Source organism: Polistes fuscatus, unplaced genomic scaffold (assembly GCF_010416935.1).
Source record: "Polistes fuscatus isolate 324 unplaced genomic scaffold, CU_Pfus_HIC Scaffold10, whole genome shotgun sequence".
Lineage (NCBI taxonomy): Eukaryota > Metazoa > Arthropoda > Insecta > Hymenoptera > Vespidae > Polistes > Polistes fuscatus.
This window is the reverse complement of record NW_025112998.1, coordinates 5,588,768-5,604,334: the sequence shown is the minus strand read 5'-3', so window position 1 is coordinate 5,604,334 and position 15,567 is coordinate 5,588,768. Positions and strand designations below refer to the sequence as shown.

Below are 15,567 nucleotides of genomic sequence, written 5' to 3'. Positions count from 1 at the left end.
AGAGATTTTATCAAACTTTAAGCGAAATTAAAAGCGAAATCGAGAACATCATAGTTGCTGGTAGAAAATTAGTCGAAGAGAGGAGTGTCAGCGAGCCTGAAAAGTTTTCCAAAAAGATAGATACACTAAAAGAATTATATAATAAGGTGTATAAATAATTCGATTGTTTATATATATATATATATTATTTTGTAATTTTAAATTGAATTTTTTTGTATCCTCTTTTGTCTATTTTTATTTTTATAGCTTGGATTACAAATTACCGAATCGAAATCGATATTAGAAACGGCGTTAGATTTATCTCGTGATATATATAAAAGTTTGTCTTTTATGAATATTTCGTTGGATAGTATTAACAAGGAATTGGATGCGCAAAAGAATATGCTTGATTTACCTGTTAATGCGATATATGTGCGGGTATGAAAAATTAAAAATATACAAAATAATGATTACATTTTAGAATATTTCGAATAATTTGTTGATTATAGAAATTGATGAATTATTGTTTACAATTATATAGGAAACTTTGACGGAAGTACTACCAAAATTAAACGCGGTTAAAGATAAATTGTTAAAATCACAAGATGAATTTTTAAAACTATGCGACCCGTCTTATCTCGAACAATTGAAAGAAAAATTATCCGACGTTTTTGTTAAATTAGCTAACACGGAAAGAAGATTACGTCTTTGCAGTAATTCTGAGGTACATATTTCTTTTTTTTTTTTCGTTGAGATTAATTTCTTTGTGATTTAATGTTAGTATAATTATCGTTTTTTTTTTGTCTAAGGAGGAACCAAATGTTGATGAGATAAAGGCATGGTTGTTGCAAGTTGAAGAAAAATTCAATAGATTAGACACGATCCCGATGGAACAATTAACGGAACATCACTTCGAACAATACAAGGTAAATAATGTCTACATTTTGTTTAAACATAACTTGAATTATAGAATGTCTTGTATTTCATTAGGCAATACAAAGTGAAATAATAGAAGCGAAGCTTAAAGTTAGTCAACTTCAACGTTATGCATTTTATCCGAAAATAGCAGAAATATGTGATAAGTGGGAAGAAATTTCTAATAAAATCCAAGTACGTGAAAATGTTTATTATATAATTTTTTTTTATATATGTACATTTAATTATAAATTATGAATTCATTTTAATGTGTTGTTATATAGAATTTTTGATTGAAACGTTTATCATGCACTGCTTATTCACTCATGGCTTTTTATATACCTTGCTTTACACTTATTTAACGTTTGGTATATGTAATGCTTGTGCTTACTATAGTACCATTACGTATATCTTTTACAAAGAATTTTTTTTCTTCTAATTAATATGCATTAAAAAAGCTCTATTTTTGTCATTAGTAGTAGAATATTTAGATTTGTAGGGATGAAAGAGGATTACTTAGCTTGCGTACAATGAATTTTTCGTATCATACTAAACGTGTGTTATATTATTAAGGGTATCGACAAATTTTGTTTTCTTGCGTACAAAAAAAATATATAAAGAAGCTGATTAAAAATTTGTTAAATTAGAAAAAAAAAAGTAAGAAACGGTAATAGTATATAATACATTTTAAAAATAATTGCTTTAATAGAAATGAACACAAAATTTTGGTCTATATCCTTAATAATGTAAGTTAGAAATTTATGCGCGCCTTTTTCGTTTTATTTTCATCACAATTTATATATTTTCGACTCCATTATATATATTGTATATAAGATTTCGATCTTACATTATAATCAAATTTTTATTTTGATCGTATTATGCAAATATATATATAAATATAATTAAATCAATAAAATATATGTATCAATTTTCGCTTGTTGATGTCGTACCGTCCAAGAGGTGGCTCTGCCTATGTAAATAATGTATTATGCGATTTGTACGATTTTTGTACAAGTCATTTGGTGAATGGACAATATTATTACACGTATCTGCCATCATTATTTACGATATATATATATATATATCTATATATACAATAAATACTTTTTGTCTCTCCCCTTTTATCAGGATTTTTCTTAACTTGATGAAGAAAAATTTGGGAAGAAATGTTACGATGAAAAAAGAAAAAAATAATTATGAAAATAAAGTTAAACTCTTCTTCTTGCATCGGTGATGGATAAACGCAAGGATTTCGGCTTTCACATACTCGCACAATGAAATAAACGCATTGTCGCTTATTACCACACATCTGTATACTTGGTTATGCTTATTTTGATATTGTCACTTCATTAACATGCTCCTCTCTAAATCTAACAATCATTATCATCATTATTATCATCATTATCATTTCCTTCATGAAATCATTTTACGTATAATATTTTCACAGGAACGGATCTACGCAATGAAAGACAATTTATTACTGAGAACTAAGAAAAATAATATTAATAACAACAATCATAATAATAATAACAACAATAATAATAATAATAATAGTAACAATAATAATAATCATCATAATAGCAATAATAATAATAATAATAATAAGGGGAGAGACAATAACGGGAATGAAAAATTATCTAGAAAATCCGAACAAAATTCAGTATATTTAGTTAAAAAAGAAACAACATTGTTGGATGAGAACAATGAAGTGTATGGTATCGGTTATTTAAATCCTGCATTTGACGACAATCAATGTACGATTATACGAACCCCTGAAAGTTCACCTATCGAAATTCCACATCGAAGTAGAAAATCATCGACTAAATCTGACAAAGTTAAAACTAGAATCGTAGACGTTAACAAAGCTGTTAGAAGAAAATTAGACATGAGTTCGATACCCGACGTTGTTCAAACATCACAGCCGCAGAATGTACACATCGATGATTTACGCGACACTCGTTTTTTGGCCTGCGATATTCCGCAAACTTGTACAACAGAAGAGGAAGAATTTTTCCTATCCAAAAATAGTACATTGTTCTTCAAAGTGTCCACCAATACTTTGACCGCTACGGATTCTAAACCGTTTCATACGTCAAACGTACAACCTAATCCTTTCCGTATCGTCGAAGTCAAAGAAATGGAAATAGTTAAATCTGTTGCTTCTCCTGAAGATCACGTTATTTTACCAAGTGCAAATGTCAGCGCAGGTTTATTACCATTGGCTGTTGAAAGAGTTGAAATTGTTGAGGATACAGAAACAGAACCGGAGTCTATAGACACTGATACGGAAGATAGAGAATCACGAGATAAAGTATCAACTGCGGTTGGCATAAATACTGCTGGAATTGTTGGTAGGAAAAAAGAATTGATACCGATTTTGAAAAAGAAAAAATCTGGTAGCGAACAATGCAAAGTATGGAATGTTAAAAAACTTACTCTTAAATTGGATAATACCAATAACGAATCTAATTCGGGTAATTCGAACGTTCAGAATACTTTAGAAACTAGAACGAATTTGATTGATAAATCTCACAAATTGGAAACAATTGCGAGTCGTTCGTTGAAGGATAAAGAAAGCGTTGCGGAATATTTGATTCTTGATGATACCTTGAGAAAAAGTGATAATAATAAAATGGTCGAATTTCACGAAGATACGATTAAGAAAAATGATGAAATTGAAACGATTAAAAGGCCGACTTGTGATCTTGAGAAATTACAGTACAGAAAGTCGCCATTATTGAAACGTATCAGGAGTTTCTCGAAAGATGATACGTTGGAGGATTGTGACAGTTTTTATGGAAGCGACAAGGAAACTGACGATGCATTAATATTTTCAGACGATACTGAAATCGATGTAGCTAGTTCTAGTTCCGAAGGAGAAGATATTAATTCGGGAGAGCATGTTGAGCACCTCTTGGACAAGGTAATTTTAAATGGTCAACTGGTCAAACCATATTGGCTAAAAACATGTAACGCGTTTTTCCATCGTTAGGTTAACAAATAATAATTTTAATAATAATAATAATAATAATAATAGTAATAATAATAGTAATAATGATAATAATAATATTTTATAACATGCGTTTATTCTATTTCTAATTATTATTAATAATATTTCGCATAGGTTTATCGCTACGATTTAATTCTCCTCACTTTTCGTTTAACATTTAAAACATTATTTTCATTAAATTAACGTTTTCATTAAATTAACATTTTCTTTTGATAGATAAAACTTGAACATTCGCAACAGGTATTGCCACAAAAAACTGAACAGAAAACTTACTCTGAGAAAAGATCGTACGGTCATTTTTCAAATTCGTCACGAGCTAATATAGAAAAGAAAATTTTAGAATTTGAAAGGTCGGCACAATTGATGTTAAATAGAATGGATGTTATTTTGATGACTATTACTAGCATCAGTAACGAGAAGGATCCTACCAAACGTCTTGAGGTTCGTTTTTTAAATTTAAATTTTTAAACAATTAATCTTAGTGAAAATTACTTCGTAAAAATGAATACGTAAATTAAAAACATGTGAATATAATTTAAGGGGAATTTTTATTCAATAAGAAAATAAAATTGCAATAGTAATTTTTACGAATGATTAATTATCTGGATTTAAACAAAAAATTTTACCGTATTTTTAAGTAATTATTATTATCATCATTAAATATTAATTGCAGACACTTAAGAGCGAAATTAGTATGCTTGCTCCCGATGCTGCTGCATTGATTAGCAAAGGTGATGGTTTAGTTATGACAGTGCACACCTTGGATCCTGTACGTGCAGAAAAAATAAATAATGAACTTCAAGATAAATTAAGAAACAAGTGGCATCAAGTGATGACCGAAACCGAATCACGACGTATCCAAGCTCAAAGAGCTGAGGAAGTATTAAGGCAATACAACAGAATCCTTTTGGAATTTGAAGAATGGTTCAGAGACGTACCACAAAAATTAGAAGAGGCCAACAATTACGAGGGACAACTGGAATCGTTTACTGTCGAATTTGATGCCAAACAAGAATTAATTCATAAATTTAATGAGTTGAGCGTTGAATTGAAGAGATTGAACGTTGCATTTTCGGAAACTACTCGTTATAATATTAATGCCAAGTGGCAAGAAATTAGTTCGCAATTTAAAAGATACAGTGGTAGCAAGGATAAGGATAAACACGTGACTGATAAGAAAATGGAATTGGTAAGTATATTAAAATGAAATGCATTATGTATTGGTGGTTGATTTGGAAAATTCGTGTCGATTAAACAAATGTTATTTTAAATATATATATATTAAAATATAAAAAATATAACACTTTTGAATTTTGTTTAAAAGAATCTACGCGAAATAAATATTATTTTATTTGTGTTTAGGATGTTGGAGGACCAAATGCGCAAAGTATAATAACGAGAGCAAATAAAATAAAGGAAGCAACATTGACAGTGTCAAGATCTTTAAATTCTGCACCATTGAATGGAAAAGACTACGAGTTATTTAATAATCAAGAAGAGTGTTTGAAAAAGATAAACAACGCTATAAATATACTTAAAACAAACTTGGACGAGTTGAGTTCAGCTTCGGAAAATATTGCACGTCAATCGAAGAAGGAACAAGTAGAACATATTAAGTGTTTGATCGAAAAATTGCATGCTGATTGGAACAGCATCAACGAACGTTATATCGAGAGATATAATCGTTGGAATAAATGCTTCGAATCGTGGAACGAATTTCAAAATATGTGTCGCGCATTTTCCGAATGGTTGGAAAAAAGCGAGGACGCATTAAAAAAATTACTTTCCTTGCCTCATTCGAAAGTATCGAAAACGAAAATGTATGAACTCGAGCAAGAAGTTTCTCGCATGCAAAGAACCAAGAATAATATCAGTGCTTCCTATGCTGACATATCGAGCCGTGCTTCTTCCGAAGATGTTGCTGAGTTACATAACACGATGGAGAATATCAAACATAAGTGGAATCGTTTGTTGACTGAAATCAATGCATACAAGGAAAGGTACGCAACAGGTTTTTCCGTTTAAATCATATCTTTTCATTCAGTATTAAATTTAATAAAATAAATTCATTATTTTTATGATATCGCGTATAAATATTTTTATATGAAAACTTCGTAAGCATTCTATGATTAAATAACAAGTTACACATTTTCGTTTAGAATTGCATTCATTGTAATTATTAAATAAAATCATTCTTTTTTTTTTTTATCACTTTTATGGTAACAAATGTTATTTATTTTTGCAGGAATTTGGCAATCGAGAAAAAAGTTTCAAGCGAAGGTAGGATTACAAAGGCTACTTATCACGTCATTGAACAAGTTAATTCGTTGCTACTTTCTATGGCTAATCCATCTGATGAAACATCACTTTCGATTAGGTTGTCCTTGATCAAGGTACGTTATTATTTTTTAATAAATTATTAAATTTTTTATGTAATCATAAAAATATGAATATATGTATATAATAATACAAAATCGTTAGAATTTTGTAATGAAATGTTTGATCTCTTTTCTACAATAACTGGTGAATATAATTTAATGCATTGTTACAATTAAAAAGAAGTATAATACGCGAATCCTAATAATATCTTCAAATTTCATGAGTTGACTGCGCAAGCGAAAGTGTGCCAAGATATAAATAGTATTAAACTCTCACTACTGTTTATCTTACGTATGCAACTTACCGATGCATGTTGTTTCTTTATATTTGTCTCGTTTATTAATTGTAAACGTGCATATTGGAAAATATCGATCGTTAATTAAAAGCGTGGACCAAATTATTTTTTTCAAGGCCAGAGAGGAAGAACTTATTTCGAGGAAAAGAGATACACAGGTACTCATGAGTCAGCAAAGTAGTCAACGCGGGGAAGATGTGTATAACAAACTTTTAGCTGATATGGATAAGGTATTGTATATTTCTAATTAATGTTTATCATCAATTTCAGTTTGAATGTTTTAGTAAAAATGATTTTCATTAATTAGGCAAAGTCTAATCTTTCGAGTCATCGTGAATATGTCGAAAGTAAACTAACTTCTTTAAAAAAATATATCAACTGTTTGGACACCGTAATGACATGGATTATGGAAGTCCGTACGAGATTAAATATCGCACAGGAGTTACCTCAAAACGAGAGAACCGATGTAATTAATAATATTAAGGTGAGTTTGTTCATTACACGTTACAATGTAAAAAAAAATGTAATTTATTTTGATGATATGTAGCTTAGCGTGGTGGATCGTGAAATGGAAGTAAAAGATGTACTGGAAAATTATACCAATCTGGAAAAGGAGTGTGAAGCAGCCAAACAACCAATATCTATCGAACTACAAGAAAAATTGAAGAAATTGAGAGAAGATTGGCAATTTGTGAAGAACTTTAACGAAGGACCAAATCGAGAAATAGTGACCATTGCATCGGATGCGGCTACTGTACAACCGAAACGTGAGTAATTACAACATTTATTATTCTTAAGGAAATAATTGAAAGATAATCATTCTACGAATATGTTGAAACAATTTTTATTCTAAACAGATTGAAATTATTTTTTGTTATCTTTGTTATTTTTAGTAATTTCTTTTTTATCACGAAGAAAATAAAAGTATCTATCGTAACGCGAATAAGCCGAAACAACTTTCATTCCGTTGTATATAATTTTTTGTCGGGTTACTCTCTTTGTTGTTTTAGTAGTCATCTCGTGGTAGTTTTTATCGTTCCTCCTTATCGTTTCTCATCTCTTGCTCCATTTGACATGCTCAGCCGTGAAATTTCATTGGTACCGCAAGAAAGCTTCCATCGAGTCGTGGGTGGTACGTTCGTTCCGTTCTCGTGTTATACGCGTCGTTTCCTTCTGCACGTTGCACGTAGCACAACACGTACCACAACATCCCAGCATAAAGACACAGCACGTGTATGTTCTATGTAATTTGTTACGGTGGTTTCGAGCGTTGATGGGAGGAGGAAGACAAGGGGAACCGAAAGAAAGAGGCTGACTCGTTGGATGGATGGATGGGTGGATGAAATAATGTTCTTTACCCTGTATGTGAATGAATCAGTGACCCTCCTCGTCACTCACACAAACAGACAAGTTTTTCTCGTGTGTTGGACACACTTAACCCGTGTCAAGAATTACAAGATTTAACTTTTCTTCTTCTCTACGTTTCACCAAACTTTTTCATTTTTCTTCTGACACTTTTCAAACCGGTTGTTAGTATTCTTTTTTTTTTATAACAATGTGATATTCTGTTTTAATAATTAATTACTTAAATAATTAATAATTTGATCGTATATATGCGTTGGGCTGATTTAAAAAACTTTTAATTATTAATTATTAATTGATTTTCTTTTTTTTTTTTTTTACTTTATCACAAGTAACAACGATTTATATAATATCCTAACGATGGATTTTTGTTTGCATACGCGCGTGGCTTGGAATACAATGGGAAATGATGAAGGATGAAGAATAACGAGCGTAAAGAGGATCGTACGTGTGAATGCTTAATGTTTCTTAATAATCACGTTTATCCCCTCTTTCTGTGTTCATTCTATTATATTTAAATTTTTATCCTACACTATATTTCTTCCCCTTCTTTGTTTCTTCTATTGGTGTGTCATCCTGTTGATTAATTTATTTTTCTTTTTATTTTTCTATAATCAATTTCTATTTAAATAATACGATGATTGTGCTCCTGAAAGTAGATTTCATTTCGTACTTTGTCGATAATGTTTCTAACTAACGCCATCTATTAGTAACAAATTATTATTAGGTATCATTGAAAGGTAACAAAGTTTTTAATAAACGCACGTGTAAAAAGGGTTGCCTTTTAACGGGGCGGCACTGTTAAACAACGTAGTAATAAAATGTGTTGTTGCGTATCTTGAAAAAGTAAAATTTATTAACATTCTCAGACTTCAATTACGATTAAAAACGTACTTACTACGTTGTTTAAAGTGCAATGAGTTATTTGCGTGCTCGTGCTTAAAAAGTATTATGATAAGGTGCACGATATTAGAGATAGAGAAAGCAAAAAAAAAAAAAGAAGAAGCAGCATAGACGAGGAGTTTGAAGACGAGGAAGAAAGTACAGGAAAACTCAATGTTTCCGACTCACTGACTCAATTTAATTTCCTTCTCTTTTCTCTTTACCCCCTTTCCGTTATTTCTCTCTCTTTCTCTTTCTCTCTCGTTCACTGAGAGAATTCATTAGCCTATCGCAATTAGCTTAACCGTTTCGAAGTTTTCCTTGAAGAAGTTGCAGCAGTTATTATTAAATTTCAATCGAGTGAAATTTCTACGGCCAACCTCTTACATTCTCTTCCCCATATCCCCCATTCCAGTCCTCCTGCTCCCTTAATGTAACATTTAACGCTAAACCTACCATTCGGAGTCAAATGACCGAATTCTGTAATTTATAAAAATGTGATAATTTACAAAATGTAAATTATTCATTTCTAATTAAATAAAAGATAAAATATATCGTTCTCTCCATCCAATTGACAAAAATCTCATTCTATATTTAAGATATGTTTTTTTCTTATTTAAAAAAGTATGAATAGGTATACGTAAAGTGTCGGTAGGTTTAACGTTAATATGTATTTTACGCTATATATTTATTAATCGTATTTCTCGAACTTGTAAATTATAACTTTCTTTATAATTAAATAAAATTATACAATTATGATTCTCAAGTGTAAGATTTCATTAGCGGATCGTTGTTTCTGTCTCGCTTCTTCTTTTATTATTCTTTTACTTTTTCTTCACCCTTTTCGTATAGGAGTGTTACTGCGACTGATAATGAGGTATTCGAGACTGAGGATGACTGAAGATGGAAGAAATGAATTCACATAAATCCACTCGGTGACAGACGCAACCCTTTTTCTCTTTCTCTTTCTCTTTCTAACGATTCATCATGGAATTGGCAAAAGGTTGGATAATAAACAATGGACTCTTCTCATTAACGCGATTTCAATGATAATCACATTTTCATAGTCTCTTATAGCCTGACTGATAAGAACAATGATAAGTAAACTTAGCGAGGAGAAAAGACGCGCGTGAAAAAATGATGAATAAACTTAATTGATAAAAAGAACATTTTCATTCATTTTCATTCGGCTTATATAAACTTGAAAAATGTATTGAAATGTAAATAAGTGAAGCAGAGAGATTGTATCGATGATTTTTCTCTTTGATTTCTTTTTTTAATGAAAGAGAAAAAGATAGAGAGAGAAAGAGAGATAAAGAAAGAAAGAGAGAGAGAGAGAGAAAGACAAAGATAGAAATAAATACGCGAGAGGAAAAAGCTCTTTTCGTTCGTTGAGTTTAATGAAAAACCGAATAATTACAGTTACGTTTGCAGTGTCAGTATTGGTTGGATTAACTTTTATCTTTGGTCAATGGGTTTATTTTCTTCTCTCTTTCCATCTCATATGCATAGATTTTGTTTTTGTTTTGTGGTTGTATATTTTGTTTTTACTATGTTTCGTTATTAATTAATTTCTTCGATACTTTTGGTCAAGGAATTACGATCGATTTTATTATTTAATTTACGAATCATTATTTGCTTTTGATTAACGCTTTTTTCTCCGGTTCGTTATTTTATTCGTTTGAAAATGATTAAAGTTACACTAGAATGATTTAACTTGTTTTTAACAGAATGAGTTAACTTTTGTTCATAATCAATAATTAAATCTTTCTCTCTTTCTCATATACACAGATATATTTCTTTAGTTCGTGACTTGGTTTGCAAGCGAACGAGTATTTTATCGACCGATCGAAAGGGTCATCGTTGAAAATAGGGTGCGTTATCCGACTTTGATGTCGAATTCGATGTCTCAATTCTCTCATGGAAACCATTCCGAATTGGATATCGAATCGGGTGATGTCGATATTTAAAATTGGGGGGTTGGGGTTTATAGAGATGCCAAAGAGATTCTTTGAGAGTAATCTTTACGCGTGTGCGTTAGTGTTATTATTCCGAAGGATTTCAATTTGAGATATTTTTTCTTTTAATGTATAAAAACGTTATAAAGTGTTCTTATACGAAGATATTGATACGTTATTAAAAAAATAATATTCGAAGATAATCAAGATATTGGTGTTAGATTTGCGAAATGCTACGTATGTATTGTACTTTATTTTACTGAATATCGTTCAACAATAGTAGATTAAATTTGTAATTAATCAAAAAAAAGGTAAACGAACAAGTACAGTTGACCGTAAACATCCGTAGATCAATTTGACCGGGATACTATTGAAGTCTCGTGAACATTGCGACCAACATTTCCACCAATTACTAGAAACTTTAATAAAAAGACAAAACGAAGAAAAAGAAAAGTAAATAAAAAACAAAATGTATGTGCTGTTTCCTGTCGTGTTTAAAAGCCACGTTCATTACTTTACCGACAATCAACCTGGTCTCTTTGTGTATGTAGTAGAAGAAGGAGAAGAGAGTATATAAGGGGGGTATGAAAGGGGGTAGAATGGGGATGAGAAAGATAAGGGGGGACGAGGATTTGGTAGGAGAGATAGAAGCTGGTTAAACGCAGGCACAACTACAGTGTCCAAGCTTGTAATCTGACTTGGTGGTGAGTCGTCTGGTTGGTCAGAGTAAAACGGTCCATTAAGACAGGGTAGCAGTTAGTGGGCACGCCATAGGAAACAACCAGCTTGCTAATGCGTTCCGAAGAGAACCAACCCCTCACCCCCTTACTCAGTAAGAGCTGTCAGAGGGCTGGAGGTCAGCATTGAGGGTGATTCTGCGTTTGCCAAGCAAATTTGGATCAGTTATTTTAAGTTTTTGTTTTTATATATAATGAGTATTCGCTAAAATTGTACACCGTTACGTTTAGATTTTCGCTTGAAAACTATTGATGTAAAATGTTTAAGATAAAGAAAATTTAGAAAAACAATACCTCAATTACGTATTTAACGAATTTAAGTTGATAATTTTATATACAAAAAAGCGAATTAAACAATTACGAAAATAATATAGATAATAATATAATGTAAGAAAATAATGTAGATTTAATGTCCTAGCTAAAAATTATACGTGTTGATATAACTGTAAAAACAGGTGAAATATCCGGTTTTTTTTTACGTCTAACGATTGGTCATCCTTTGTTTTTAATGCAATATAAATGTTTTCTGATATTAAAATCAATTCAATACACATTAACACTATTTCTATCATGGTCTTGTGTATATGATAATAATTTTAATCGAAAATGTTAAAAGATATTTTTTGGCACCTTTGTTAGAAATAGTGTTAAAGTTAAAAATTACGATTAGCTTACGTTAGATGTACTTTGTTCTTATATCCAATGCTGCGTATTATCCATATCCAAATCTGTGCGTATTCATATATGACACATGTCACTATATAACACTAAACACACTCGCGCACATATGCATATCACTTGCATAGGAAGAATACGCACTAACACACGCGTAAACGCGACGAAAAATGCATTTTTTACTTAAATATTGTAATATCGATGTTACATCTTCCGACGCTCGAAGAAGACTAACGATAAATACGAAAAGTAGCTAGGAAATATACTCGACAAATACCGAACATACACGAAGATCAATGTATGTACAAATTCGTTAACGAAATTCTAAATAGAATAAAGGTACAAAGACCGGTCGAACAGTGAAAGAGAGAGAGAGAGAGAGAGACGTATATGTAAACAAAACATTTAACGATCGAGAAAGTGTTTTTTCGATTAGTTTAATCTCCTCTCTACTTTCCTTTCTTCTTCGTCATTTTTTTAAGCGTACCGAACGTGTTTCGGTTTATGTATTACTAATTTGTTTATATTTTTTATATTCTTGTTAGGTGTACTACGTTTTATATGCGATGCCATTAGAAGATTATATATGTATATGTGTAATGGAAATAACATGCGTAATAGATAGAATTTATTCTTTGGAATGTTATATAAAAAAACACTCCTTAAAAGAATTTTAACTTAACCTAACCTAACTTTAACTTAAGCTAAAAAAAAGGCTTTAGAAAACATGGTTGGCAGCATAATAAACTCTACTTTTATTTTTTTTACGCAGAGGAAATTTTATCAGTTCCATAGTATATATTAAAAAATATTTATTAGTCTTTTTATTTTATTTAAATGAATCTTATCTTAATATATATTTTTTATTATATATTAAAATTGTTTTTTTTTGTTTACCAGACATCGTTAGGTGGTCAGTTTCCAATATAAACATCGTATTTAAAACGAAGTACAATTAACGTGATTAATTATCGATATGTTATTAATTAGAGTGTATCGTTAAAAGAGGCGAATATAAAACATTGTATTTAAAGTAAATGAGAAGATGATTGTTGTAAAAAATGTATAATACGTTATATATGAAAACGTATAAACACGCCTCGTCGAAAGCCGAGAAGAATGTTTACAAAATGGGGAAGGGAGAAAAGAGGATAAATTATAGGAAAAAACACTTCCTCGACCGTTGAATGATTTGTTTATATTCTCTTTTCTCTCTCTCTCATCTCTCGGCCATTGTTTATATTCCATTGTTAACAGATTTATTCTATGAAGAATATTACCAACGAATTTGTACATACATTGACCTTCGTGTATGTTCGGTACCTGTCGATTGTATTTCGTAGCTACTTTTCGTATTTATCGTTAGTCTTCTTCGAGCGTCGGAAGATATAACATCGATATTACAATAGTTAAGTAAAAAATGCATTTCTCGTCGCGTATACGCGTGTGTTAGTGCGTTTTCTTTCTATGCGAGTGATATGCATATGTGCGCGAGTGTGTTTAGTGTTATATAGTGACATGTGTCATATATGGATACGTGCAGCCATGGATATGGATATGGATAATACGCAGCATTGGATACAAGGACAAAGTACATCTAACGTAAGCTAATCATAATTTTTTACTTTAACACTATTTCTAACAAAGGTGCCAAAAAATATCCTTTGAAATTTTCGATTAAAATTATTATCATATATACAAGACTGTGGTAGAAATAGTGTTAATGTGTATTGAATTGATTTTAATATCAAAAAACATTTATATTGCATTAAAAACAAAGGATGACCAATCGTTAGACATAAAAAAAAACCGGATATTTCACCTGTTTTTACAGTTATACCAACACGTACGATTTTTAGCTAGGATCGTTTACTCAACATTATTTTTGTAGTTGTTTAATTCGCTTTTTTGTATATAAAACTATCAACTTAAATTCGTTAAATACGTAATTGAGGTATTTTTTCTAAATTTTCTTTATCTTAAACATTTTACATCAATAAGTTTTAAGCAAAAATTTAAACGTAACGGTATATGATTTTTAGGAACACTCGTTGAATATATACATATTTTTAACCGATCTTACTTGTTTCTTTTTTTATTTGTTTTCATTATTATACATTTTAGAAATTATGATTCTCCTTTTATTTTTTATTGTTATTTTTGTAGTTTTATTTGTAGCATTTTCTGTACGTTGTTGTTGAAAGGTCCGTGTTTAATTTTCTTATCTCCGTTTTTTATATTTTTTTAATGTTTTTTATTATTTTAGTTTTCTTTTCACGAAATAGCATAGCGTAGCGTAATTAATTGGAGACACTGGTGTCCAGAGGGAAAACTTCGTTGGGCTAAGTTCCGAGATGAAAAAGGATATTTCCTTGTGGTTACATATAACCTTTTTCTTTTTGGATTCCCTCTGCTGGACCACCCTAAACATACACATACATTTTTCTTATCTCACCGATATATTTATTTTAAGTTGGAAAGTAGGAAACTTTGATTTTACGTTTACGCGATTACTTTAACAGGTAGACTTGTTACGTCTTTCGTATTTTAACCGAAGAATTAATTTCATTGGCTGAAAGAGAGAGAAATATATATATATATATATAGAGAGTGAGTTTAGTTATACCAGGTTTCCTTTAAACTTCTTTGAATTGTCCATTTTCTCTACTCTTAGTATTTTGTTCCTTTAAATTCATCTTCTCTTTCTCTTTCTCTCCGTGTTGCACTATTGAAACTTGGACGTACTTTGTCGTACTTTCGTCGTACTTTGGTGATTTACTTCTCTTGTCAAGTCAAGTCTTCTATTGATTTTACTCTGTCAGTCTTTACTTAGCAATTCGTAACGATTAATGAAATTCCAATTGTTCCCTCTTCTCCTTTCTTCTTTTTATTTTTTTTATTTTTTATTTCTTTTATTTTACATTCTTTGTGCGTTATTCCCTATAGTCTCGTTAATATTGTTCGATAGAAACAACGGTGAAAAGGAAATTAATAATCACAATTGTTAAATGAAGTGAAATTAAATTTGAAATTGATTTTATTTACGATTAAACGAAAATGCAATTTAATTTTCATTATACACATTCGCGATGTGAAAATGAATATATATAAATCTGTTGTATTATTAATGAATTTCAATCCGCGAGTACATAAAATTTCAAATTAAATCTTTCCAATCAAACATATCTTTTCACATTTGTTTACCTGTAATATATTTAATGAGAGAATGAAAAAAAAAAGAATAATTTCTCAAAGTCCGCACGATAATTAATTCAATAATTCTAAAGTTAGGTGAAATTTGAACTAGGAGGATGTGTTAAAATCGTGACGTGGAATTTCGTACGGTATGTTCTATGAATGAAAATACGATCCTTT

At 30.5% G+C, this 15,567-nt stretch overlaps 1 protein-coding gene across 8 annotated transcripts in view; it reads left to right on the top strand.

The window, feature by feature from the left end:
- Positions 1-15,567, top strand: part of LOC122524374 (dystrophin, isoforms A/C/F/G/H-like) — a 352,972-nt gene that overhangs the window by 16,039 nt on the left and 321,366 nt on the right. For 6 of the 8 annotated variants that reach the window (XM_043646622.1, XM_043646603.1, XM_043646641.1 and 3 more), the window contains 12 exons: positions 3-146; positions 247-417; positions 521-703; positions 789-905; positions 970-1,089; positions 4,121-4,345; positions 4,578-5,093; positions 5,267-5,904; positions 6,150-6,297; positions 6,695-6,808; positions 6,886-7,062; positions 7,126-7,345. In XM_043646622.1, coding sequence (XP_043502557.1) covers positions 3-146; positions 247-417; positions 521-703; positions 789-905; positions 970-1,089; positions 4,121-4,345; positions 4,578-5,093; positions 5,267-5,904; positions 6,150-6,297; positions 6,695-6,808; positions 6,886-7,062; positions 7,126-7,345 — 2,773 coding nt within the window. Of the gene's footprint in view, positions 1-2; positions 147-246; positions 418-520; positions 704-788; positions 906-969; positions 1,090-2,341; positions 2,390-2,488; positions 3,818-4,120; positions 4,346-4,577; positions 5,094-5,266; positions 5,905-6,149; positions 6,298-6,694; positions 6,809-6,885; positions 7,063-7,125; positions 7,346-15,567 lie in introns of all 8 variants that reach the window. The other 2 variants (XM_043646671.1, XM_043646613.1) reach the window with 2 other exon arrangements.